Source organism: Lepidochelys kempii, chromosome 1 (genome assembly GCF_965140265.1).
Source record: "Lepidochelys kempii isolate rLepKem1 chromosome 1, rLepKem1.hap2, whole genome shotgun sequence".
NCBI lineage: Eukaryota > Metazoa > Chordata > Testudines > Cheloniidae > Lepidochelys > Lepidochelys kempii.
This window is the reverse complement of record NC_133256.1, coordinates 257,270,208-257,297,650: the sequence shown is the minus strand read 5'-3', so window position 1 is coordinate 257,297,650 and position 27,443 is coordinate 257,270,208. Positions and strand designations below refer to the sequence as shown.

At 47.6% G+C, this 27,443-nt stretch overlaps 2 protein-coding genes across 5 annotated transcripts; both read left to right on the top strand.

Moving 5' to 3' along the window:
- The first annotated feature begins 1,023 nt into the window (after positions 1-1,023).
- KCNJ4 (potassium inwardly rectifying channel subfamily J member 4) lies at positions 1,024-26,114 on the top strand. 4 transcript variants are annotated; one of them, XM_073330446.1, is made up of 4 exons: positions 1,024-1,387; positions 2,195-2,413; positions 21,539-21,724; positions 24,264-26,114. In XM_073330446.1, the coding sequence occupies exons 3-4, from the start codon at positions 21,687-21,689 to the stop codon at positions 25,591-25,593; spliced, it is 1,368 nt and encodes a 455-aa protein (XP_073186547.1). In that variant the 5' UTR covers positions 1,024-1,387; positions 2,195-2,413; positions 21,539-21,686; the 3' UTR covers positions 25,594-26,114. The 4 variants fall into 4 exon arrangements, with proteins under 4 accessions (XP_073186547.1, XP_073186519.1, XP_073186527.1 ...); XM_073330418.1 differs by having other exon boundaries at positions 24,258-26,114; XM_073330426.1 differs by lacking the exon at positions 2,195-2,413 and having other exon boundaries at positions 24,258-26,114.
- LOC140906443 (endosome-associated-trafficking regulator 1-like) lies at positions 17,600-18,754 on the top strand. The gene has a single exon (XM_073330404.1). The coding sequence runs from the start codon at positions 17,600-17,602 to the stop codon at positions 18,752-18,754; it is 1,155 nt and encodes a 384-aa protein (XP_073186505.1).
- Positions 26,115-27,443: the final 1,329 nt, after the last annotated feature.

Below are 27,443 nucleotides of genomic sequence, written 5' to 3'. Positions count from 1 at the left end.
TCCACAAGGCAGTGTTTTATTAGGATGTGATCCATGTTCTGAAAGGGTTTAGGAACCTCTGGCTGAGGAAATCCAATGAAACCATAACCTCCCAATGACTGGCCCTGAAGCCCAACGGTTAGGTGCCTAAGGGATACTGAGTAGTTAAAGGGAGAGCCCTGTTACCTGTACCTTGTTCTCATACGAAAATGAGGGACACCGCCTGTGCTTTCCTCTGATACAAAGCCCCTGTGCCTGCTAGAGGAGCAGCCCTGTGAAAAATAGCTGAAACATTTCCAGGAGGTGAGACCCAGAGAATGTTTTCCTGGCTGAATCTCTCAGCAGGTGAGGGTCACAGCAGGCCCTGAACTAACTCCACAGGGATCCTCAGAAGGCCCTTGCAAGGACATTCTTTGTAAATCTATAGTAGGATCACCCAGTACTGGGAACTGCTTCAAATCCAATGACAAGCAAGAACAGTGATGACACACGGCACCTTTGGAGAAAGTTCTGGAAGAGTGCGATAGCTGGTGAATTAGAGGGAGATTTCTGTACCTCCCTGGATTAGATGTTGGGTGCCGCATCTGGGAAGAAGGGGAAAAAAGGGCCTGGATTTCTATGCCTTCTGGTACAGACTGTGTGGCGAGCCTCTACAGGCTACTGTGCTCCATGCAAACGTGCCTGGGGCATCTGAGTGCCAGCTGCATGTGTTCCCATTCCTGTTTCCATTGCTTTTGGTTGCACTCTCATCTCTCCCCTTCTCTGCATCTGCAGTGTGTATCCATGGCTCTGAGATCACATGTGAGGGTGGGCTAAAGTAGCGGAAAGCTGTTGGATTCTACCAGAGAGTTACTGACTTCTTAGCTACAGACTGTATAGCAATCTAAGAGAGAATGAGAGGGAGGAAGGAGAGAGGAAAAAATAGAATGGAGGAAAAGAGCGACTGGAGAAATTGTAAAATAGAGACAAACTGAGGGGGGTGGGAGTGGGGGGCGGGGAAAGTGACAACCAGACAAAAAAAGAGAAAGAGGGTGATAAACAGACAGAAGGGAGAAACCGGTTCAAGAACTCATCGACAAGCTGCAGACAAATAAAGCTTATGAAGGATGGAAATTCCTCAAAACAAAAAATGCTAAAAAGGGGGAGATACAAAGTGCAGGAAAGAGAAGGAGATAGAAACAAATAAGGGAAAGTTAGAGCATGCCAGAGGAAATTCTTAGGAGGAAGAACTAACTACTTGAAAAATAGTGAGTAGACAGAAAAAGGGACTAAAAGGAGAGAGACCCCCAGATTCCTTAAATCCAGGCTCGGTGACAGATTTCATGGTGGGATGAAGAAATCTCCCTCTTTTCCCTTTCCCTGACTTTTGGCTCTCCAGGACTCAAACAGGGAATAACACAGGACCTGGGTAAGAAATTATTATGGTTATTAGCCTCATTATAATTTTCCAGGATTTTTGCTATGCTAATAATGCATAATTTCATATGAATTATCGATGCAAATATATAATAATAAGTATGTGTGTGTGTATATACATGTATTTATGTCTGCATATATGTGTGTGTGTGTGTGAGGGAGGTTGTGTGTGCATATATAAATATATATAATAAACAGTGTGTGTGCATATATAAAATAAAGTGTAAGAGTGAGTGTGTGTGTGTATAGTTAGATAGACAGATAGATATATATACACACACACACATATAGTTAAAGCTCCATAACTTTCCCTCCTTTTTTGACCTGGAATGTCAACTTTGGTTACATTTATGTGACTTTTTATTGTTAGCCGCAAATAATTTTTTGACGGCTCCCCTTTACAAGTTGTTTTTTGTTTTCTCTGTCTCTCACCCCCAATTGCTGGCACCCTCCACTTCTTCTGTGTGCCTCTCCAATCCATTTCCCTAATCAAGTCTAGAGATGAGGAGCTGGATTCCTTGTGGATGTGCTCAAAAACTCGGGCACTTTGGGGCACATGCCGGTTCTCTCTCTGTGAAGCTTGTCAGAATCGATAATCAATACCCCACACCCCTCTGTCCAACCTCTTCTAGGTCACTGATTGTCTGTGTTGCTGATCTAATTGGCAGAAATGAAGCCCAAATAAGCAGTCTAAAGAGGCTTCAAACTCTTGAGTTTCTTTGAAGCTGAGGAAGCAGCCAGCAAAATGCCAGGGAAAGTCTCTGCTCCATCTAATCTCTCCCTTTCCCTGTGTTTCTAGTGCATCCATCACTACAGTGCATTGTGTTGTCAGAGCGTGTGGGTGAACCTGGCATGTCTCATGTGAACTCCTGCTGCCACCCCCCACCGTGGAGGTCCCTCCTGTACACATTGGACACTGCATCCTCATTAGTGGGCAAATTTCAGAGGGGCTCCCTCTGCTAGGAAGCTGACGTATTCCATCGCCAGAGTCCATCCATTCCCACATCACTTGATGGAGGTAGGAGGTGACAGCCATGGGTTGATGTCCCAGTTAGATTATTCCATTGTAACATACCCAGGAAGCACTGGTAATGAATGACCCAAATGGCTAGTAGGAGAGACATCTAAGGGCTGGTCTATGCACAGGTTTTGTGCTGTGGTATCTGTTGAGAAACTGATGTAATTAGATCAGTGGGACCCCCATTCCTACCATGGGCACAATTATTCTGGTATAAAATTGCTTACGCTGGTATAGCTTATTTCTGGAAATTTACCAAAGCAAGCGACAGTGGTATAAGGTACCTTTATACTGGTGCAGCTGTATCCGCACTAGGGGTTGTACTGAGTGATCAGATATAGCAGCACAAAAACTGCATTGCCGACCTTATAGAGCCAAATCCCATTCGCTTTACTCAGCTGAGCAGCCCCATTGACTTCAGTGAGGAGATAGTGACGTCAGTGTGCAAGGAGAGTAGGGTTTGGCCCGAAATGTATTTGAATGGGTGACATATGGCAAACAAAGCCATCCCCTTCCAATCCATGGGGCACAGTGCTAACATGGGTGCTAAAATGAACGGGGGCCCTTTGAATCGCCCTGGCCTTGCTGGGAGGATGGAAAGAGAATAGTTTCCCTTCAGGATCTGCTCTTCACCTGCTGTGTTCTGAGGTGTAAAGCAGATGGGACTGGATATAGGAATTAACCTTTGGGGTTTTCTCTTGAAATCCCATTGAGTAATTTTTTTTCATTTGATCAAAAATGGAATGTGTTCTCACCCTCTCAAATGGGCAACAATCCATGGAAGGAGGGTGGCAATCTATGCTGGAATCCCCATCATTGGAGGGTTTTTTCAGACCACCCTGGACAAACACCTGTCAGGGATGCTCTACGTTTACTTGGTTCTGTCTCAGCACAGGGAGCTGGACTTGATGACCTCTCAAGGTCCCTTCCAGCCTTACCTCTCTATGTTCTATGGATGTCAAAACTGGTGTTCCGTGTGGTCAGGTGAGGGAGAGAACCAGGGCCAGCGGCTGAAAGGGCCCAGAGGCCAGTGGCAGTGACAGTCAACTTGTTTCTTCCTTGTGCACATATATCCTCCCCATGGCTTCCAAGGGTGGAGGGGAGAATGGTTAGATTTACCTATCTATGTCCATGCACGTGTACAGTGTCATTATATTGCAGATTCTCGGGGCTGTGTGGTCTCAAGGCTCCTGACTTTGGAAGAAGGCTTCCTGGGACACCATGCTCTGAGAGGGGTGGGCTCTGATTTCCTCTTGTTTGAAGTCTGTGTGTGGATATTGGGGGGAGGCTCTATTCTCACTGCATCATTACCCAAGTGAGGGCCTTGCTGTCTGCCCCTCCCCTCCTCAAAGCCCATTTGGGCCCCTGCACTTTTTGTGCACAAGGGACAGAGTTGATGTGCGTCAAGCCCATTTGGTGCAAACTGAGTGCAAACGTGTTTGCTTGTCTAAACGCAAGCTTTGCCTAGACACTGCCAGTCCTTGCCCAGCACAGTGTGCCAAGTTATTGTGCACCAGCCTGATTGTGAGCAGAAGCGAGCGATGCCTGGGTGCAAGTAAGGTTAAGCAATAAATATTGGCCTCTGTGCTGTATGAAGCCTGCACACCATCTGTCTCCCTTGCAAGGGGGCAGAGTGAAAACGGGGCGGTTTTGGTATGCTGCAGGGGCGTGACTGACGAGACCTGAGCACGGTCCTCATCATGCTAATGGAGCTCCTAGCTCTCTGCTCCCCTTAGGTTTTTCTGCTGAGGAGATCACGGTTGGGAGCAAGCTCAGGATGGAGAGATGGGAAAACTCAGCTAAGCTCCCGTTCTCCCCACCCTACTCACACAGGAACCTCCATTCCTCAGGTTCCTGTCTAAAATGCTGCGTAGATCTATCTGGATGGGCCCTGGTGCTGGACAAAGAAAGCAACATCCCCATTCTTGTACATATATTATTTATTATTTGCATTACTATAGCTCCCAGCGGGGCTAATTATGAATCAGGGCTCCGTGGTGCTAGGGGCTGTACAAACACAGAAATCAAAATCCATTTGGTTTCCCTGTTTTATGAGGCCTTGTCCACCCTGCCCATGTGGTGGGAGCTAGAAGGATTGGCTGCATTGTGAGGGAACTATGTGATAACATGGAGTAAGTGGTAGGGGGTTCTGCCCCCTTGAGATCCAGTGGAATATGGGGTTCCAGGTTTTAATAAATGTTTCCTAAATAGGGGGTTCCTTAATACTGAGTTTGGCTGTCACAGAAGGAATTGAAATGTGCCCCGCTGTTGATTTAGTAAGTGGAAATGGCGCCCCCACAAGGGATGAGTGATCGAAACATGCAGCCTACTGCATGTAGCTGTTGACAATAATAATCGTACAGGGGACACACATTCTTTAAAGAGAGAGCTGTTCTGGTGGGGATAGGAGGGGAAGAGGAAGGCGAGAGAACGGGAGGAGATAGAGAGGAAGGAGACAGAGGGAGGAGAAGGGGTTGAGCTGGAAAGGAGGAGCTCTATTTCCTTCTCCTCTCTTTGTCCCTCCTCTCCTCTCCTCTCCTCTCCTTTTTGGAGGCCAAAACTGACTGGTGTGATCAGTTGTTTCAATTCTGAGACTAGCAGAGGCGGCAAACCCCACCCCTTACAGCATCGTCATGTAATTTGCAAGGAAAACTGACTTTTTTCAAATCAAAACTATCTTCTGTAAAATGTGTGAGGTGCTCAGGAAAACAAGAGGCTACTGCACAGTGCAAACCCCTTGCACCACACTTTGCCAATGCACCTCAGTCTTTCTTCCTCCCCACCCTGCCCTACAGCTCTGTGAGTGCTCCTCAGCTTTGCCTCACAACTCCTGTTTGTTTAAAACAAACAAAAGGAAATATTTTTTCACACAGCACACAGTCAACCTGTGGAACTCCTTGCCAGAGGATGTTGTGAAGGCTAAGACTATAACGGTTCAAAAAAGAACTAGATAAAGTTTATGGAGGATAGGTCCATCAATGACTATTAGCCAGGATGGGCAGGGATATTATCCCTAACCTCTGTGTGCCAGAAGCTGGGAATGGGAAACAGGGGATGGATCACTTGATTATTACCTGGTCTGTTCATTCCCTCTGAAGCACCTGGTATTGGCCACTGTCAGAAGAAAGGATACTGGTCTAGACGAGCCTTTAGTCTGACCCAGTATGGCTGTTCTTATGTTCTTATTCCAGTCCTGGGGGATCCTTCATGCATCTCTTCCAGGGCCCCAGGTTATTACTCTGCCAATGTACTCCTTATGGATCCACTCCCTTTTGGCTAATAGCTACTGTAAATCATTCTGCAGTTTCACATGGAGAAATTATTCTTCACTTCTCCCCCTATGACTATGGTGCATGGGGTGACAGGTACAAAGTATCTGCTGCATTCCATCTCAGAGGCAGCTGCATTTCAGTGGTGAGATCACTTTGGAGGGTACCAGGAATTGGGAGAAGGACATAGCAATTGACACTGTGCTCCCCTGTGACCTACACTCATGGCACATAGCCTTATGCATACACATTCTAGACTGGTTAATAGGAGTCTGACCTCAGCAAGTTCCAATTCTTCAGTGTTGTGACGTTATTTAGTTGTATTAGTTTAATCAAATGGAGCAGCCTGTGATCAATAGATGGCTGCTTGTGTCTTAGTGATCAATCCCTTATTCATAAATGTGTAGCTTCCCGGCCTCCTGCTAGCACTTATTTTCTGTGAAAGGTAAAAATTGAGGGGAAGCAATTTCCCCATTCCTCACAGCCCTGCAAAACTATCTGACAACAGGTTAACAGCATTAGAATATACTGACTGTGCATGCTTAAAGGTAGTGGAGGGCTCTTTGATTTTGCACATGAAGGCTGAGCAAGATCCTATGGCTGGAAGTTGGAATTAGACAAATTCAAACTGGGAAAAAAGGTGCAGATCTTTCCCGGGAAGGGTAATTAACCAGTGACACAGATTACCAAGGAATGCAGAGGCTTCTCCATCACTTGAAGATGGTAAATCAAAACAGGAGGTCTTTTCAAAAGATATGCTCTAGTACAGAGATTCCCAAACTTTTTTGCTGAGCACCCATTTGGAGATTTATGTCCCGTCGGCACCACCTCTCTCAGGGGAAGGGGTGCCCTATATTCACAGGGGGTGACAGGTTGGGGGCAAGAATGCCCGGTACCCATAGGGATGGAGGGAGTATTCACCATGTGTCAGTTGAGGAAGTCTTCCACTCTCTGCAACAGTCAGGTGGTCTCAGCTGCCAGGACCCGTCTCTGCCTGTCTTGCTCCCTGCCCCAGGTAGGAAGCAAAAGGGGCCATGCTGAAGGGCCGGGGTCAGGAGGGGAGCAGAAGGCTGTACCCATGAGTACTGCCTCCCTGCCAGTGACATCCCCCTGCCAATGCCCCCGACCCTTCAGCACTGTCCATCCACTTCCCCTGCACTGTCTCTGTCTGACAGAGGCTCTGTGCCAGGGGTTGCGCTGAAAGGCCGCAGTCAGGAGGGGACCCTGTCTGACAGGGATCTGTGCTGAAGGGCCAGGGTCTGGGAGAGGTTCTGTCTGGCAGCAGGGTCAGCGCTCCCGAGATGCATCCTTTGGCTTTTGCTCACAGTGTCCCCACTGGCCTCCCCAGCAGAGGAAGGTAGCTGCCAGTTGGTGGCTGTGGCAGATGGGCATAGAGCCTGTTCCCAGCAGCTGAGACCACCTGTGCTCCCCTCCCCACAGCTGATAACCTTGTCACAGCTCCCCAGGAGGGAGTGCCCCACAGTCTGAAAACATCTGCTCTAGTTCAAACGCCAGTTGTTGAATTTGACATAGGAATCATTGGCTGAAATTCTATGGCTTGTGTTATGTGGGAGGTCAGCCAGAGGGTCACAGTGTCCCTGGCCTTGGAATCTATGACTGTGTGAAAACACAGAGTGGCAAGGAATCCTGCCACCAAACTAAAAAGGTCAAATGTTTCGAAACCACAATCCAGCTCCCCATCAGTTGTAAATGGGTGAGGAGCTGAGGAGCTGCCCCTGTGACTCTGCACTGCAGTTTTATTTCTGTGGCAACATGTCCCCTGAAATGTTTCACAGATCAAATAATTCTGGTGTCAACATGAAAAAGGCAACTTCCCCCTCCCCACCCCCTTATAAAAACTGGCCTGTAACCCCCGCACTCCTGACAATGGGATGTAGCACAGAGGCGATGGGCAGCCAACCTCAGAATGTGCAAGCCACTTAATGGGTGCTGTGACATTCCCAGCCCTGATGCAAGAGAGATCATTACTGGTGCAGGGTGGAGTTTAACACAGTCAAACGTCCTGTCAGTTTCACCTCTTCCCTTTCCCTTCCTGTGCATGGATGTGCCAGCCCACTCTACTTTTCCATCTCACTTCCACTCTCTTTCCCTGGCTTTCTCTCTATCTACATTATTCTCTCTCTTTCACTCCCTACCACTTCACAGCCATTGCAAGTGGCCCACGTGCACAGAGGGGATCAAGGGTGAAGGTTTCTTTCTTTGTTTATTCTTTCCCATTGATAGCAGAATGAAGAGGCTGCTTTTGAAACTGGGGCTGACAACTGAGTAGTTCAGAGTTTGGTTATGTCATAGAATCTGATAGGTTTCAGAGTGGTGCCATGTTAGTCTGTATCAGCAAAAAAACCGAGGAGTCCTTGTAGCACCTTAAAGACTAACAAATGTATTTGGGCATAAGCTTTCGTGGGCTAAAACCCACTTCATCGGATGCATGCAGTGGAAAATACAGTAGGAAGATATAGATATATATACAGAGAACAAGAAAAAATGGGTGTTGCCATATCAACTGTAACAAGACTAATCAATTAAGGTGGGCTATTATCAGCAGGAGAAAAAAAGCTTTTGTAGTGATAATCAGGATGGTCCATTTCCAACAGTTGACAAGAAGGTGTGAGTAACAGTAGGGGAAAAATTAGCATGGGAAAATAGTTTTACTTTGTGTAATGACTCATCCACTCCCAGTCTTTATTCAAGCCTAATTTCATAGAATATGAGGGTTGGAAGGGACCTCAGGAGGTCATCTAGTCCAACCCTCTGCTCAAAGCAGGACCAATCCCCAATTTTTGCCCCAGATCCCTAAATGGCCCCCTCAAGGATTGAACTCACAACCCTGGGTTTAGCAGGCCAATGCTCAAACCACTGAGCTATCCCTCCCCCCAATTTAATGGTGTCCAGTTTGCAAATTAATTTCAATCTGCAGTTTCTCTTTGGAGTCTGTTTTTGTTGGAGAATTGCAACTTTTAGGTCTGAAATTGAGTGACCAGAGAGATTGAAGTGTTCTCTGACTGGTTTTTGAATGTTATAATTCTTGATGTCTGATTTGTGTCCATTTATTCTTTTACGTAGAGACTGTCCAGTTTGGCCAATGTACATGGCAGAGGGGCATTGCTGGCACATGATGGCATGTATCACATTGGCAGATGTGCAGGTGAACGAGCCTCTGATAGTGTGGCTGATGTGATTAGGTCCTATGATGGTGTCCTTGGAATAGATATGTGGACAGAGTTGGCAACGGGCTTTTGTCATAAATATAAAGGGAAGGGTAAACCCCTTTAAAATCCCTCCTGGCCAGAGGAAAAATCCTCTCATCCGTAAAGGGTTAAGAAGCTAAAGGTAACCTCGCTGGCACCTGACCAAAATGACTAATGAGGAGACAAGATACTTTCAAAAGCTGGGAGGAGGGAGAGAAACAAAGGGTCTGTGTCTGTCTGTATGCTGCTTTTGCCAGGGACAGAACAGGAATGGAGTCTTAGAACTTTTAGTAAATAATCTAGCTAGGTATGTGTTAGATTATGATTTCTTTAAATGGCTGAGAAAAGAACTGTGCTGAATAGAATGACTATTCCTGTCTGTGTGTCTTTTTTGTAACTTAAGGTTTTGCCTAGAGGGATTCTCTATGTTTTGAATCTAATTACCCTGTAAAGTATCTACCATCCGGATTTTACAGAGGTGATTCCTTTACTTCTATTAAAAGCCTTCTTGTTTTTTCATTGTTCTAAGATCCAAGGGTTTGGGTCTGTGGTCACCTATGCAAATTGGTGAGGATTTTTACCAAACCTTCCCCAGGAAATGGGGTGCAAGGGTTGGGAGGATTTTGGGGGGAAAGACGTGTCCAAACTACGTTTCCCAGTAAACCCAATTAAAGTTTGGTGGTGGCAGTGGAAATTCCAAGGGCAAAGGGTAAAATTAATTTGTACCTTGGGGAAGTTTTAACCTAAGCTGGTAAAAGTAAGCTTAGGAGGTTTTCATGCAGGTCCCCACATCTGTACCCTAGAGTTCAGAGTGGGGGAGGAACCTTGACAGTTTTGTTGAAAGGATAGGTTCCTGGGTTAGTGTTTTTGTTGCACATCTGCCAATGTGATACATGCCATCATGTGCCAGCAATACCCCTCTGCCATGTACATTGGCCAAACCGGATAGTCTCTACGCAAAAGAATAAATGGACACAAATCAGACATCAAAAATTATAACATTCAAAAACCAGTCAGAGAACACTTCAATCTCCCTGGTCACTCAATTTCAGACCTAAAAGTTGCAATTCTCCAACAAAAAAACTTCAAAAACAGATTCCAATGAGAAACTGTAGAAGTGGAATTAATTTGCAAACTGGACACCATTAAATTAGGCTTGAATAAAGACTGGGAGTTGATGGGTCATTACACAAAGTAAAAACTATTTCCCCATGCTAATTTTTCCCCTACTGTTACTTACATCTTCTTGTCAACTGTTGGAAATGGGCCATCCTGATTATCACTTCAAAAGCTTTTTTTCTCCTGCTGATAATAGCTCACCTTAATAGATTAGTCTTGTTACAGTGTGTATGGCAACACCCATTTTTTCATGTTCTCTGTATATATATATCTCTTCCTACTGTATTTTCCACTGCATGCATCCGATGAAGTGGGTTTTAGCCCACGAAAGCTTACGCCCAAATAAATTTGTTAGTCCACAAATACTCCTAGTTTTTTATAGAATCTGATCTTAACCACATTTTAAGAGTTAGTCAAACTTTTTCTTTTCTTTTCTTTTCTTTTCTTTTCTTTTCTTTTCTTTTCTTTTCTTTTCAGTGTAGTTGTAGCCGTGTTGGTCCCAGGCTATTACAGACACAAGGTGGGTGAGGTAATCTCTTTGGTTGGACCAACTTCTGTTGGTGAAAGAGACAAGTTGCCCACTTCACATTCAACGGCCTCTTGCAATGTGTGTAAACTCCATATGCGTAACAATCTGTTCTACCTTGTATTTTGCTGCAACATTCTTGAGTACTCTAAAGAAGAGCTCTCTGTAGATCAAAAGCTTGTCTCTTTCACCAACAGAAGTTAGTCCAACAAAGGATATTACTTCATCCACGTTGTCTTTCTTTCCATCAACAGTCATTGCTTCTTTTTTCTCTATTCTTAGTTTCCTATCCCCTTGTGTGTTAGACCATCCCCTTTGGAGTAAAGGAGAGTGTTTCTGGAAAAGGCATTCTAAAAATTACACCAAAATAGGAAAGTATAATCTGCCCCCATTATCTGTGTGAGTTTCCCAAGTGAGCAGCAGCCTGGGGTTGTATTTCCATGAAGATGTGACAGTTAAGGTGAGACAGCATTTGCTTATGTATCCTGAAAGCACCCTCTTTTATGGTTTCTGGAGACCCAACACACATCACATTGCCAGCAAACATAGCAATCAGCTCAAATGTTATGCATAGCACAGAGGTCGTAGGAGGTGATACTATTGGCACAACTAGGTACAAAGGCAATAAATGTGTAGAAAATAGGAATGCAGCCCAGAATCCCAGGAGAGATTATAATAAAACATCACAGTGGAGGTAAATCATAGGTGTACAAACATTGCTACTATGTGCTGTTCCTAACATGGGTGCATCTACAGTATCACTGCTGATTTTGCTGTGCATGTCTGTTCTTGCTGAGTCTGGAACTGTAGGCTCAGTGATCCCTATCGTGTTGGAAATCCACAGTAGGGTTACATGCAATCTGAATGTCTGCTGCATTCCAGCCCAGAGGTGGCTGCATTTCAGTGGTGGAGCATCAATTCGGAGAGTAGCAGGAAAAGGGACAAGGGGCATTGCGCTCCCCCATCCATAGTGAACACACTCAGTTCCATCGGATAGGACATAGCCCACGACATACACATTCTAGACAGAGGTGGTAGTGATCTGCCCTCAGCAAACGCCAACTCTTCCATGCTGTAACATTATTTAGTGATATTAGTTTAGCTGGATTGAGCAGCCTGTCATCATTAGATAGCTGCTTGCTCTAAATCATCAATCCCTTGTTTATAAATGGGCAGTTCTGCAGCCTCCCAGTGACACTGCTTATGATGATTTTTGAGGTGTGGGGCAACTTGGCGGAAGTAACTTTCCCATTTCTTATTGCACTGCAGCATGGAGGAGGGGTTACGTTCATATCACATGAACAATGGTACTGCTAGGGCCTGCTTAAAAGTCACTTTTCCTTTGCTGATGTTTTGCGACTAATCCTGTCATATCAGGCTGTGATCTAGTACCAGTGCTGCAAACCATGACTGCCCAGGATAGGAGGTACCCTTTCTTAGCAGTGTGGAAGAGTGAGATGAATGTCTTTTTTGTAATTACCTACCCAATAAACATACTTATTAGTAATTGATGATCAGTGATCAGGGCTCTGTTATGCTAGGTGCTCTATATACACAGAGTGAAAGACATGTATTCTCTGTTCTCTTCCCATAACTCCCTCTCTCTCTTTGCCCTTTGTACTCCTTTCTCCATCTCTTTCTCCCCAGCTTACCTCTCTCTCCTGACCCTAGCCTTCCCTGATGTCTTGCTTGCTCTCTCTCTCTCCCCCAATTTTGGAAGAAGTTAGCTTTTTAACATTTGCCCCAATACCTGCCACATACCCTCTCTCAACCATGATGCACAGTGGCATATTCTCTTTCCTCTCAGCAGAGAGACGCAGGGAGCACTAGAGTATGTGTCTAGTTGTTTCAGAGTGATCTTTGCATGACCCTTGCAAATGGTGCCTCAGTTGACATGGGTTGTGTGTGTTGGGGTGGGAGGGAGCTGGCAGAAGCCAGAGGTGGCTGAGAATGCTTAACCTTTTTGCATCTTTCCCTCTGACTTTGTCATCCAGGGGATCTTTGTGTACATCCCTTTCTAGCTGTGTTTTCTTCCTCTCCCTCCCTCAGCATGTGGGCTGATCGCTGCTCAAACTTTTAATTCAGATGGTAATTGGAATAATAATACAGGCAGAGCCCTTCTGGCTCTGTTGCTGCAGCTGGCTTCAGGGAGCTATGAATAGCTCTGAGTCACACGCACAGAGCTGGTTTCACATCAGATCATTTTGTTTTGTTTTCATATTCCCCATCCCCGGGACTTCAAAGAAAAAAAGTTCCCCCTCTCACACTACCCCGCAATATAACTCAGGCAAAAGTATGTCAATAAAATCTCTATTTGGGTGCCAGAGAATGGGATGCCTAAAGAAATCAGTCGATTAATGAGGGTTTGGGGGACGGATGGGGATTGCAGGCATCTATTTATAATGATGGAAAGAAAAGGCATACGTGCATGTGTAAAAATAGTGCACAGTTGATTGCAGCTTCCTCCGCTTACCTTCCACCTGTCACTTTTCTTCTTGGATTGTAAGATGTTTGGGGTAGGGAGTGTCTTTGCTTGTGTTTTGTACAGCACCTAGCACAATGGGACCTCTGTGTGCGACTGTGATATATAAGAACAACATAATGTAAAAATAGCCATACCAGGTCAGACCAGCGATCCATCTAACCCAGTATTCTATCTTCTAACAATGGCCAATGCCAGATGCTTCATAGGGAATGAACAGAACAGGGCAATTATCAAGTGGTCCATCCCCTGTCATCCAGTCCCAGGTTCTGGCAGTCAGAGGCCTAGGGATGCCCAGAGCACAAGGTTGCATCCCTGCCCATCTTGGCTAATAGCCATTGATGGACCAATCCTCCATGAACTTATCTAATTCTTTTTTGAACCCCATTATAGTTTTGGCCTTCACAGCAGCCCCTGGCAATGAGTTCCACAGGTTGACAGTGTGAAAAAGTACTTCCTTTTTGTTTGTTTTAAACCTGCTGCCTATTAATTTCATTGGGTGACCTCCTGGTTCTTGTGTTATGTGAAGAGGTAAATAACACTTCCTTAGTCACTTTCTCCACACCCTTCATGATTTTAGAGACCTCTATCATATCTTCACTTAGTCGTCTCTTTTCTAAGTTGAACAGTCCGAGTCTTTTTAATCTCTGCACACCTGGAAGCTGTTCCATACCCCTAATCATTTTTATTGTCCTTCTTTGTACCTTTTCCATTTCTAATCTATCTTTTTTGAGATGGGGCGACCAGAACTGCCTGCAGTATTCAAGTTGGGGGTGCACCATGGATTTATAAAGTGGCATTATGATACAGATGCTCCCCGACTTACGCAATCGTTCCGTTCTGGAACGCTTTGCGTAATTCGAATTTTGCGTAAGTCGGAAACGTATACCCGACCATTACGCAAAAAAAAACCCCAAAAAACCAAACTCCTATTTCTAGCTTATGGAACATTTTCCGTAAATGCAGATTTGCGTACGTCAGGTCTTGCGTAACCCTGACCCTGACGTCAGGTCTTGCGTAACCCTGACGCTGCACACTGAGTGGATGTTTTCAGAGAACTCTCCACAATGACTCCAAGATCTCTTTCTTGAGTGGTAACAGCTAATTTAGACCCCATCATTTTGTATGGATAGTTGGGATTATGTTTTCCAGTGTACATTACTTTGCATTGATCAACATTGAATTTCATATGCCAGTTTGTTGCCCAGTCACCCAGTTTTGTGTGAGACCCCTTTGTAACTCTTTGCAGTCTGCTTGGGACTTAACTTTGTTGAGGAATTTTGTGTCATCAGCAAAATTTGCCACCTCACTGTTTACCTCTTTTCCCAGATCATTTATGGATCAAATAATAAATAATACTAAGGGATCTGAGTTCTATGTGCAGTTCCAAAGTTCTATGCCCGCTGTTTCTGTGACGGTCGAAAGAACCATAGATCTTTTCCACATGATCAAATTCTATATCCGTAATTCACCTGCTGTGCAGCTCCAGCCGTGGTAGCAATGGCAGGAGTACTATGGAATGCAGGGCTCAGAGCAGAGTTAGACAACACAGTGGTGAAAATGTCTGGGCCGTGTACACACTTGTGCTGTCACCATTGCAGTCACTGATGGAGGTGCACCAGTGGTGAATTATAGCTATGAAGTTTCCTTGCGCAGGCATAGCCAAAGTGCACAGCAAAATGGCAACCAGGAAATCCTTGGTGGCCACAGATTTGTTACAACATTATTGGCATCACCAAATACAAGGCCTAGGAGGGAGAGGATTAACTTGAAGAGCTGCGGGGGGGGGCGTGTTTCAGGCTGCTGATGAAATCAGGGCTAGAGAGGGTGACTTAGTGGTTTAAGTGTTATCCACACTAGGAGAGTGAGGTCTTTGTCCCCCTCTGATGGATGGCACACGTGAGAGGTTAGTGGGTCAGCTAAATCCGGGGAGTCAGTCCTATAGCTCACATGGTAGCAGATCATGCTTTTAGGTGCTGAAGGCCTAGGGCTCATACCTGGCTGAGGTAACATTGCTCTTGTAACCCATTCCTATAGGGAAGGTTACAAGAGCAATGCCCAATGTGGAGCTTGAACTTCTATAGCCCTCAAAGGCTTAAGATGAGCAGCCCCAAGCAGCAAAGTCTATAATCCCCACTAGCAGAGAGGAGATTGCTGTCTTTCTCAGAGGCATCAGGTATGAATCTCCTAGATTTTCCCTCCATAACCGTTGGTTTGAATCCTATCAGGCTAGAGTCAGCCCTTCATCTTTCTGAGGTAAATAAACCCTGTGTGGGTGGGTGTGTATGGATAGATGGGGGGAGGCGGGGCAGTGTTTTAGATGAGACCTTCCTGTTTCCTCTCCATGGGCAGTAAACCCCTTGGCACTTTTTGCATGAGTAGACTTCAGTGTCTGTGCCCGCAGGCAGTATGCCCTCTCCTTCACTGTGGTGCAGCGCACTGCACGCCAGCTGGCTACCACCCTCCTACACCAGAGATGACTGCGGTTCGGTGGTTCTGCCGAGCTATAAAGCCTTTAGAGATTAAATGTACTATATTTTTGTCTCCAGGGAACCATTTGGCTCTTTCTTCTGCTACTGTAATACCATTAAAAATAAATCGTAGATCTGATAATGCCCATGAGATTCAGATTAAAGTGGATCACATGGTGCTTTCTGAAGACAAGACAGAGATCTCTGAGGTGGCCCTGACATAGAGAAGCTGGTCATTGACCACGGGGTAGTGTCATGGCAGACTCTGAAGCAGCACCTGCAACAAGGCACTGAGCGACAGCTGCCTCCCATCCCTGGACTAGTCGCTGGTATGTTTCTTTCTCTTCCAGGTTATGATAGACGTTGGGGGGGCATATCCAGATGGAAACAGCTAACGAGTTTATTTCTGTCTTGCTCCTGATTTGGGTAGCTCCGGGTTTTGTGATTCTACGGCTTCCCTTTTCCAGTCAGGGGAGTGCTGATTCAGACTGCCACACCACCTCTCTGGGCCTATCCTGGCCAGCCTCTCAGTGGGTCATGCAGTCACATAGCACTCTGGCAATCCACTCGGTCTCCTCTCTGGTCCTCTGGGCTGGCCCAAGACACGGTCCCTGCCCCCTCAGAGGAAGCAGCATCATAAATGCATTTAGACGAGTTGTCCCAGTAAACCAATGAAATCCTATCAACGGACAATGACACACCCGGTGTGTTAAGCCTAGGACGCATGTAGGGTTTTCAACAATCCCGTATTACAAGGGATGTCCCTTATTTAAATAGATAATTGCCTGTCCTGTACTTAATTTCCATACAACAAGATCAGGAGTTGCTGGGTGCTACAAAAGCAGCAAGAAATATGCCTGGCGAATGTAGGTGAGGACTGCATATTTATTATTAATAATGATGATAATAATTAATATTGGGAGGTGGGGTGGGGGTGCTAAGAAAACAGTCCCTTATTTTTTACATAAATGTTGGCAACCTTAGACACGGGTGATTGAGCTATCCACACACATTGAGGGTTTCTGGTGACATCCTGTAATCCTGAGAACAAAGCTCAGCTCACCTGAGCCTTGGGAGAGATAAATTGAGTCAATCACAGTTTCCTGGGATTGTGGTTGTTTATAACAGAAGGTTTTCATCACCAGATTTTGACACAATGCATGTTTTTATTAAAATCAGATCCAAATTCTTCCCCTGGCCCTGATCCTCATGAACCTCCCTCCCCACCATTGTGGCCTTATTCCTTTACCATGAACATCCTCACCTAATGCCTTACAACCCTGGCATGAATCCTACTGGTCCAAATTCCCATGCTATGTACCCTTTAGTGACCTTATCTTCCTGCCATGAGATCCTTCTGCAATGATCCCCTGGCTAACCCTTAGTCTTGCCAATAGCCCATTGACATGATCCCCTCTGCCTTAAGGCTCCTGCTTTGAATTCCTCCTCCCCGTTACTCTATTCCCCCTGCCCTGATCCCAAAACAGGAGATGGATCATTTGATGATTACCTGTTCTGTTCATTCCCTCTGAGGCACCTGGCACTGGCCACTGCCAGAAGACAGGATACTGGGCTAGATGGACCTTTGGTCTGACCCAGTATGGCCATTCTTATGTTCTTATGATTTCAGATTGCTTTGCATAAACTCATTTGCATGTCAAGGCTATTAATGAACAACCCCATGGCTGTGAGGCCCAGAGTATGGGACTGGGATATCAGAACTGACCTGGCCTATCCTACGCTTGACAGTTATTTGTATAGTTCAGTCTCATTGGCTGAAATGCTGTGAACATTGATCTGGCTGTTTCTCTTTCCCCTGGCTGCGAAGTCACAACATAAAATGCAGTTGTCTGATGACATCACAAACCTAGGTGACTTCTGCTCCCTCCATTATTAAAGCTACAGACACATGTACACCCAGAGATGATTTAAGTACAGATACTTCTGTAACTCACTGTCACACTTTGAATGGTGCCTAGGCTAAGACAACTGCTACAGAGGATGGCACAACAGTGGACGGCTCAGACAGCCCTGTCACAGAAGAGATGTGACCTGTGTTGGAGCTAATTTGCAGACTGCCACTTCTGTTGGAGTCTACAGCACTTCAAAAATGCCACGGCCGCTTTTCCCCTCAGGAACATTGGAGAGGGCCTGTCCACAGTCCCAAGGCCTAGCTAATGAGGAGGAGGAGGAACCCATATGCTGTTACCCGCATCACCCGCCACCTCCTCCAGACCATACTAAGAGCCTCATCAGCCCAGGGGACAATCATCTGGAAGATCCAGAGGGAGCCATTCCATTTTCCTTAAAGGGATTTGTAAAAACGAAAACTCGTGGCACAGCAAAAGAAGAAGAGTCGAAAAATAGAATGTTCGCAAAGAAATTGGCCAGACACAATCTAGGCCTTGAAGATGACTCCTTATCTCCAGAAGCACTGGGCTTGAGCTTGGAATTTCAGGAACCATTTTACAAAGACCTGGAGATGTGTGATACCTTATCAGATGATGAGGATGATGACTGGGGTGGGAGCTATCATCACCCTGCCCTTGAAAAAGCCCGTAAGTCCAGGTTTGCCAGCATGTCACCTTGTAGCCCGCATGATTCTTTATATCACAACACAGCCAGACAGTTGGGAATTGAGACATTTGCTCCCTGCCTCCATCCCAGCAACTTGTATGTTTCCTGCACAGCTCATGACAAGGCACCTGAAAGTTGTGCTCTTCATGAAGAATCCATAGGAGACAGGGAGTATCCATCTCTGCAGCTGAGCTATGAAGAACTCAGAGAGGAGAATTCCATGCTCAGGAGGAAGATCAAAAGTATCCAGAGCTTCTCAGCAAGTCAGACACGCATGGTGAGAAACCTGGAGAGAAGACTGAGAGCCAGTGTGGTCAAAGAGGAAAAAGAGGCTCAGGGTTTAGAATCCATTGTCCATCAGGCAGAACGGAATCTGCAGGGGATGGCCCAACGGGCCCTGAAGGCAGAAAGTAAGGCTGCAAAGCTGAAGCAGGAGATGTCCCTTCTCCAGGTGGAGCTGGAGAGCTTCAAGGCAGAGAATGATGTGCTGCGTGCAGGCCAGTCTGCCAGCCTGGGGGCAGTGCAACAAAATGTAGACGTTGCCTTGCAGAACCTCTGCCAGGTTATAGCCAATGCACACTTGTCAATCAAACAGCTGGTCTCAGGAACGGAAATGCTGCATTTTGTGGCTGACCTCCTGAAATCCATAGACAAGATTTCTGAAGTCAAAAAGGAAGATGATGCATGAAACAGCACTTAGGGTGCTCCCACTTGTGAGTGTATAGACTGAGATCACATTGTTCCCAGACTGCAATCAGTAATGCAATGTTTGCTTTCACATGCTGAAATGTTGCGTGTCTTCAAATAGGCGGCCTTTATCCTTCCCAGAAGTACTTTTATTGTAATTAAATATGAATTTCATGTACTAATGGAGTGTTAGCCTCCGGTGCTCTGTTTCAACAGTGCAGTGCTACAGGCTGGGAGAACCAGCTCTTTGTTCTGTCCTCGACAGAGGTCCCGTGTCGAGGTATTTTACAGGCTTTGGGCTACAAACCAGAGCCCACATTGGGAAGGTGGTGGCACAGAGGCTCGGTACCAGCAGAAGGCCCTGCAGATGCACTGGCTAACTCAACCAGAGTTCTTTCACGGGAGCTGGGGCAGAGCACGCCAGAGGGGGCTGTGTTATCCTTTATCAGATAGCAATCTACACTCCCACCTGGCTTATTTGTGCTGGCTGGCACAGAAGGTGGCTGGGCCTCAACTCTGTGCACATCTCACCTGTCCCTCTCCCCCTGCCCCCGTTGGTGGCTTGGGGAATGGAAGGAACCAGAGTTCTGGGCGTTTGCATAGGGTTACAACAAAGGGAAAGCTCCTTATACCCTCTTAGCACTTCCCTTGAACTCAGGGTCAATCACAGTCTGTCCCTTTAGATGCAGAGGGTTCCTCTCCCTGGAACCTTTACATCCATGCATGGATAAGGACGAGAGAGACTTGCTCAGTAACCTTTATGAATTTGTTAAATATCCAAGTGTGAGCTGAGACAATGTCCCTTTCTTCACACTACTAGCTCCAGTGCGGCCTAATTGTGTGTGAAAATGCTTTGATTTCCATGTCCTTGTCCCATGGCAGAAAGGGAAAGTGCTGAGATTTAGCCATCACGGTAGCTGTACTATCTCAAGAAGGGGATGCTCCTCCTCCCACTGCTAGACCAGCGTGTGTTGATGTGGCAACCCTAACTCTGAATCTCCTACCTATTGCAGTTTGCTAAAGAATATACAGCACAGGCAGTCTTGTCCTTGCTCTGGTGGGACCATCTCCAGGGATGAGGGGGGATAGTCTCCATCACCCTTTAGCTTTTCTGTTAGGCTTAGATTATCAACCACAATTCTGCTGCAATTTATGCAACTGCACAATTGCATTTTACACAGAGGGCCTCATCTATTTTACTAGAATTTTCTCAACAGCCTTTAATGCTCTTGGCCACCAGGGAAGGGTGGCAAGTCTCCAGCCCCTGATGGAGCTGGGTGGGGTGGCTCTCAAGTGGCTGTGTTTATTTCTGCCCAGGTAGGCTAAGAGGGTAATTATGGACAATTATTTGTCTTCACCTTGAGCCCAGCCAGTAGAGTACCCAAGGTTCTATCATGTCTTCACTGCTGTTCACTCATGATTCCATTCTGTCCATGCTCCTCTTCAAGTGGCCATGTATGGATGGTCTCAGATACCAAAGTGCCTGAGCAACATTTTTATCTGGCTGTGAGGCAGCTGGTTGAAACTCAGCCCAGCCAAGCCAGAGGTAGGAGGAAGTGTTTTGAGGAGCTGGCTTGTGGTTTGTCCATGTTCATTATTCAGGGAGTGTGTCCACCACTAGTTAGCCAGAAGCAGAACCTGGGGATCACCCTTAGCAGCGTGGAACTCCATTTTGCACCAGTGATCAGAAGCGGCTATTACTGTCCCTGGCTTAGAAACCCAGATGTTTCGCTTAGACTTAGACCGTGACCAAATCATCCACCATGCCTTTCTCACATCCAGGCTAGTCCACTGTAATGTGTTCCTAATCGCGCTTTCCTTGAATTTGCCCTGGAAAAATGGTTGCTTACTTGCTCCTGATGATGGGAGTGGGCTGGTTATGCCTGCATTCTGCAATGGCTGCCAGGAACCCAAAGAGTACAGTGCAGGATTAGCACTGGTCCACAAAGCCCTTCCTCATCTAAGAGTCATCACCCCTTGCAGTATGTTACTGCAGCTCCAGTCAGCCAGGACAAGTTGATTCTTGGTCCTTCGGGTTCATGGTTCTTTGGTTTAATCAAGACCAGGCCAGGGGCATGGCTTTCTCAGTCCACTGAACCCTCTGCAGCTGGTTGTCTACCAGAGTCCTTCCTTGGCTGCTTTGGGGGCATGTTGTAAGGCCTGTTTATTACTGCAGCCTTGTCCCTATCTCTGGGTACCTCCTGCGTATCACTTTGCTTTTTTGTATCCGTTAACCACTTTCCTTCTCTGTCTTTGGGGTGTGTTCACTAGGAAGCGTTCCCTTTTGCCTGGGGTGGTGGAGGTGGTTTGCCTGAAGGCTTCTGAGCTCCTTTAGCCCTTGTTTTTGGTGTATTCTGACCATCTGATCTCTAATCACCATGTAAGCTTTTATGTTACTGTAGTACATAATGCTAGGTGCCTTAGAAAAGTGCTAAATCGTGGGTTCTTGACCTGGGAGTTATGACTGACCTGCCCTTCCCATATTGCTAACTGGGAGGGGAGACTGGGTTAGGTACACGGGAGCCTTGGGGGCTGTGGTATGGCAAAGGGGGCTGCAGTATGGTGATTGCTGGGAACTGCTGTACTGTCTGTATAAATCAGTTCTTTATACCTGTTTTTACAACTAGTGGATTGAGACCAAGTCTTGGCGAGATAGAGCAACATTATGAGGCCTCTCCTGAGTGATCACAGAGACCTGGGAACTCCATGCTCTGCTCGCTTGGCCAGGGACTGCTCTTTTTGGTTGTCATGTTGATGGGATTTTCCTTTGTTGTTTGTCTCTAAGGTGTGTGCTCAGCACCAATCACAGGTATGGCTGGAGCCACAGCTCATCAGGGGTGGGTCCCAGCCTCACCTGGTCCCATGTGAGCTCCGCTGTTTGAGACTCGTGACACGTACAACTCCCACTGCATTTCACGATCTGAGATACCCTGATGATAAAGCGAGCCATGGGTAGCGTCCGAGTTAACAGGTGAGTGACCCTTTCTCAAAGGCTGTCATCATCCTTGGGATTATGGGATTCCTTGCCCAACCCCTTCTCCCCTCAGCGGCATGTGTGTCTCTTTAAATCTATTCCAAACTACACCTCATCACTCCCCACAGTGTCAATGGCTGCCAGGCCACACCTGCTCTGCTTCTCCTCTCCAAGTTTATGGCCCTTTTCCCCTGCTCCCACCTTATTAGGAATGTGCCACACATATGTGAGGAGTTACCAGTTCTCAGCCAGATCAGTCCCTTTAGTGGAAAGGGGAAGCAGATGAGGGGAAGGTGACGGGCTGAGGCAGTTGCCCAGCAAGAGGGGAGATGAATTACAGATTTCTGCCTGTAATCATCAGGAGATAATGCCCACCTTCCTTAGACCTCACTTTGCCCTTCCCAAATGAACGGAAGAGGGTGAATGATTTGGGAGATGATTATTATCGCCTTGAAGAGACCCCCATGTTTGATTCATGCGGCATCTCAGGAACAGTTAGAGACAGGGTCAAGGAAGCCATCTTGGAGAACTCCAGATGGTATGCTAACCTAGGGAGATCAATGGAGTACAGAGACGGTCCTTGAAGGAGAGGCACTGAAAGCCAGGATGCCCCCTGTGGGCTCCCTCCTCCTGAAAGTCTATCAACTTAATTCTACCAATGGTCAGAGCATCCACTCTGATTATGGGATCAGGGAACAACTGTGATGTCATAGAGAGCCTTATGTGACCTAACAGTAGCAGCTTTCTTCCTGACAGGGAGCAGGGAAGTGGTTGGGATATTCTGAGGGAGAGGGGAGCGTGAGAGCGGGACAAGCAGCTCTCAGAGAGAGGGAGTTTCTCACAGGGAATCTGCCAGCACTTTGGCTGTTATTGATCTCTAAATTACACCTTTGGCTCTGGATACAGGATGCTGGGAGCCATGTTCGTTGCTGTGGCAACAGAATTGTCCTGAACTCAGGAAGTGTATAAACATTGTCACAGATGCACAATTAGATCAGTGAGGAGAAGGCAACAGAAAATAGAAACTTCCAACCTTATATAATTCAGGGCCAAAATGTTATAAGATCCCAGGCCCTTGTGCTTAGTCTTCTCTGCTGGCTGCATCTGCACCTCATTGTAAATTAAGACTCGCGGGGCTTTGAGGTATTTTCTCAGAGTTAAGGCAAGTCAAGATTTCAGTGTTGTGAGCTTCCTCACAGTGGAGTTCAGTCAGGACTTGGGTAGAATGAGTTTCCTTGCAGCAATGCTCTGCAAAATGTCCAACCAGGGATCCACCAATCTTTAGAGCCCTGCGTGGATACAAACACGTGTATCTGCATCCAAGCTGTGACCCGCACAATTTATCTGCGGATATCCGCAGATTTGCAGGTCTCTACACCGGGGGCCGGGCTGAGGCTCTGAGGTACCGCACCCCCCCGCCCCACCGGAGCCCAGTCGGGGAGAGCCGCGCAGGCAGCTGTGAGGAGCCCGCCTGGAGTTGTGGACCCTCCACCTGCCCTTGGCCAGGCGGGGAGTCTGAGGGGCGGGGCCACAGCCGGGAGCTGCTCTTAGGTCCCCCCCGCATCACAGGCAGGTGGAGGGTCCGCCACGGCTCCCCAGTTGGGCTTCACGCGGCCTGGCCTGGGGAGGGGGGTGACCTGGGGAGCTGTCCGAGGGGTGCTCGGGCCCCCAGCCCAGGGCAGGTGGAGGATCCGCCGCAGCTTCCCGCAGCTCCCCGCCTGGCTCTGACTGTGGCCGGGCTGCTGCTCCGAGCTGGCCGGAGCCAGAGAGCTGAGCTGGCAGCTGACTCCCTCCACCTGCCCCGGGCGAGGGGCCCAAGCAGCCCCCAGCCCCTGTCCCTGCCCCGCAGGCCTCCCGCCCAGGACAGGTGGGGCAACCCAGGTTCCCCACAGCTGCCCGTGTGGCTCTTCCAGACCGGGCTCCAGTGGGGGAACGGGCGGGGGGCCTCAGAACCGCAGCCCAGCCACAGTAAGAGCCAGGGGGGCAGCCGCAGAGGACCTTCCACCTGCCCTGGGTGGGGGGCCTGAGCAGCACCCGGTCCCTGCCCCCCAGACCCTGCACTCAGTTCCTCACAGCTGCTCGCCCGGCTCTTACCGTCAGAGCCCTTTGTGGATACATTTGCATCCACATCCGCGCTGCTGTCCATGGACATAAAGCAGAAACTTGTGGATTTGCAGGGCTCTACCAGTCTTACTGCCGTGTCTTGGTAGAACCAGCTGGGGAATCCAGTGTTGTGAACTTCCTCATGACAGTGCCCTGTCAGGACTCTAACACTTCCTCACAGCAGCATCCTGATAATGCCACAGAGGACCCAGACAGTGCCAGAGGAGGACTCGTGCTCTTCCTCAGAGCTTTCCCTTGGCAGTGCCCAGCTAGCCACAACTCCAGTTGTTTCCACTTCTTCACAGCAGGGCTTTGTCTCTGAGAGCATGAGCTTCCTCCTGGGGAGCCAGTGACCCTGTACGTGCTCAGGTTCCCCCCCCCACACACTCTTTTTGTTTATACCTCAGCAGTTTTTTTTCTCTGAAAGGTACAGCATTGTCTCAACTGAAGAGGATGGGCACAAGGTCTCTGCTCTGGGCAACATGAATGGGCACAGCTGGAATGGGAAAGGACATGTCCCCAGGCGGAAACGCCGTAACCGTTTTGTGAAGAAGAATGGCCAGTGCAACGTGTACTTTGCCAACCTGAGCAACAAGTCTCAACGCTACATGGCCGACATCTTCACCACATGTGTGGACACTCGCTGGCGCTACATGTTTATGATCTTCTCAGCAGCCTTCCTGGTCTCCTGGCTCTTCTTCGGCTTCCTCTTCTGGTGTATTGCTTTCTTCCATGGTGATCTGGGTGCCACTGGGGTGGGCAGTGTCCCCAGTACTGCAAAACCCTGCATCCTTCATGTCAATGGCTTCCTAGGAGCCTTTCTCTTCTCGGTGGAGACACAGACCACCATTGGGTATGGGTTCCGTTGTGTGACTGAGGAGTGCCCGCTGGCCATTATGGCAGTAGTGGTCCAGTCCATCGTCGGCTGTGTCATCGACTCCTTCATGATCGGCACCATCATGGCCAAGATGGCGCGGCCCAAGAAACGGGCCCAGACCCTCCTTTTCAGCCATCATGCTGTCATCTCTGTGCGCGATGGCAAACTGTGCCTCATGTGGCGAGTGGGAAACTTGCGGAGGAGTCACATTGTGGAGGCTCATGTCCGGGCTCAGCTCATCAAGCCCTACATGACACAGGAAGGTGAGTACCTCCCACTGGACCAGCGGGACCTCAACGTGGGCTATGACATAGGCCTTGACCGCATATTCCTGGTGTCCCCCATTATCATTGTCCATGAGATTGATGAGGAGAGCCCACTCTATGGAATGGGCAAGGAGGAGCTTGAGATGGAGGACTTTGAGATTGTTGTCATCCTGGAGGGGATGGTGGAGGCCACAGCCATGACCACCCAGGCTCGCAGCTCCTACCTGGCCAGTGAGATCCTCTGGGGCCACCGTTTCGAGCCTGTGGTCTTTGAGGAGAAGAACCGCTACAAAGTGGACTACTCACACTTCCACAAGACCTACGAGGTGGCTGGCACCCCTTGCTGCTCAGCCCGGGAGCTGCAAGAGAGCAAGATCACTATCCTGTCTTCTCCGCCACCTCCTAGTGCCTTCTGTTATGAGAACGAGTTGGCCTTAGTCAGCCAAGATGAAGATGAGGATGAGGATGAGGTGGAAGTGGGGCCTGGGTTAGGAGGAAGCACCAAGAAGGATGGAGGAGTCATCCAGATGACGGAATTTGGGAGTCATTTGGATCTGGAACGGCTACAGGCTACCATCCCCCTGGACACCATCTCCTACCGCAGAGAGTCAGCCATCTGACTCCTCCTGCCTTTCCATTCCACATCTATTGCCCACCATCTCCTTCTCCCTTTCATTCCAGTGCTTAATTGAACTATTCCCCAGAGAACCTCCTTTGCCTATGTCTCAGCCCCTGAGCATGTACAGTGTGAGACATGTTCATGTTTCCAGTGGGCACAACCCACACTGGAACAGACTTCTTGCAACCAGATGGGAGAGCAATATGTGTATTTTGAACTCCCACATTGACAGCTGATGTGAGGGAATGCCCCCACAAGCCCCACCACTGTTTGGGGCTGGAACCATGGGAAGACAGGCTTGGACCCAAAGCAATCACCTCAGTACAACCGTTGGCCACTAAATGGGTCCAGCTTGTTACCAGGGTCGAAGTAGGCTATAAATGCCAACCAAACTGGGAGGCCAGGAGAATCTGGGGGTCATGGGGAAAGAGTAAAAAGGATCCGGGAAGTGGGGTGTATTTTGCATGTTTTTTGCTTGTTGTACATGATATTATTGTATATAAAACAGATCAAGAACCAAAATCCATATTCTTCCATTTAAAATCCTAGATCAGGAGTCAAGGACTCAGTAGCCCTCTTGACTCTCTCTCTGGCCCTTGGCATCCTTGACTCTCAGAGGCAGGTTGACTCCACCTACCCATCCCAAGTCTCCCTTGGTTCTTTTTAAAAACTATTCCCGACTTTTCCCAGAGACACCCACCAGAGGAGGCAGAGCTCTGTGTGTGCAGAGGAAATGTTAACTAGGGCAGTGTCTGGATGACAGACAAATGACTCGTTCAGGACAGTGGTTCCTCCACAAACTCTTTCCACCTCCTCTGTCCTCCTCCCTCTGTGAGCAGCTGTACAACTGCTGTACAACAGCTGTAACTATTTATTTTTAAAAAGAAAAGGAGTACTTGTGGCACCTTAGAGACTAACCAATTTATCTGAGCATAGGCTTTCGTGAGCTAGAGCTCACATGAGCTGTAGCTCACAAAAGCCTATGCTCAGATAAATTGGTTAGTCTCTAAGGTGCCACAAGTACTCCTTTTCTTTTTGTGAATACAGACTAACATGGCTGCTATTCTGAAACCTATTTATTTTTAATAAAGTATAATGCCCCAGGGGAAGTCTGGAAAGAAGAGAGAGAAAGAGACCCCATGGCTGAGGTAGTGTGCAGTATTATTACTGCTAGGATCTATTTGATATTTATATTGCAGTAATGCCCGGGAGCCCCAATCAGGGCCACATTGGCCTAGGTCCTGGAGATGCCCATACGAAGATGGACCCTACCCTAAAGAGTTTGCAGTCTAAGAACACAAGTGGCATATGAAAAGTGTTGGGACAGGGATACCACCCGTTATATACACATAAACATATCCACTTGGTATAGCACTCGGTGCCCTTCGGATGGGGGCAAGGCCACCTAGAGGTTGATGAGCCTCCTAGGGGAGAGCGGGGTCTTTTAGCTCAGGCAGGAGAGGTTCATGCATTAAGAACCACAGGTCCCAGGTTCAATCATATTGCCAATAGCCCACCCAGGGTTACAGATGTATTCATTGTATTATACATGTACATACCTTTGCTTAAAAATTATGATACGTGAAGTGTCAGCTATGCCCATGAGGAGATCAATCCTGCTCTTGTTGAAGCCAATGGGAGTTCTGCCAGCGACGTCAACAGCAGCAGAATTAGAACCTTAGTGAGCAGCAGGCCAAAGCACCAGATCTATCTAAAGCTTTCTCTTACTTCAGTAAAGTGGTGTGCTCTTAACTTGAGTTAGCTAACTGGACGTATAATCCTAGTGAACACAAGGCACTTTATAGTTGTCACACACATTGGCAGGTTGAGTTAAAGCCCACCCCTGCCATA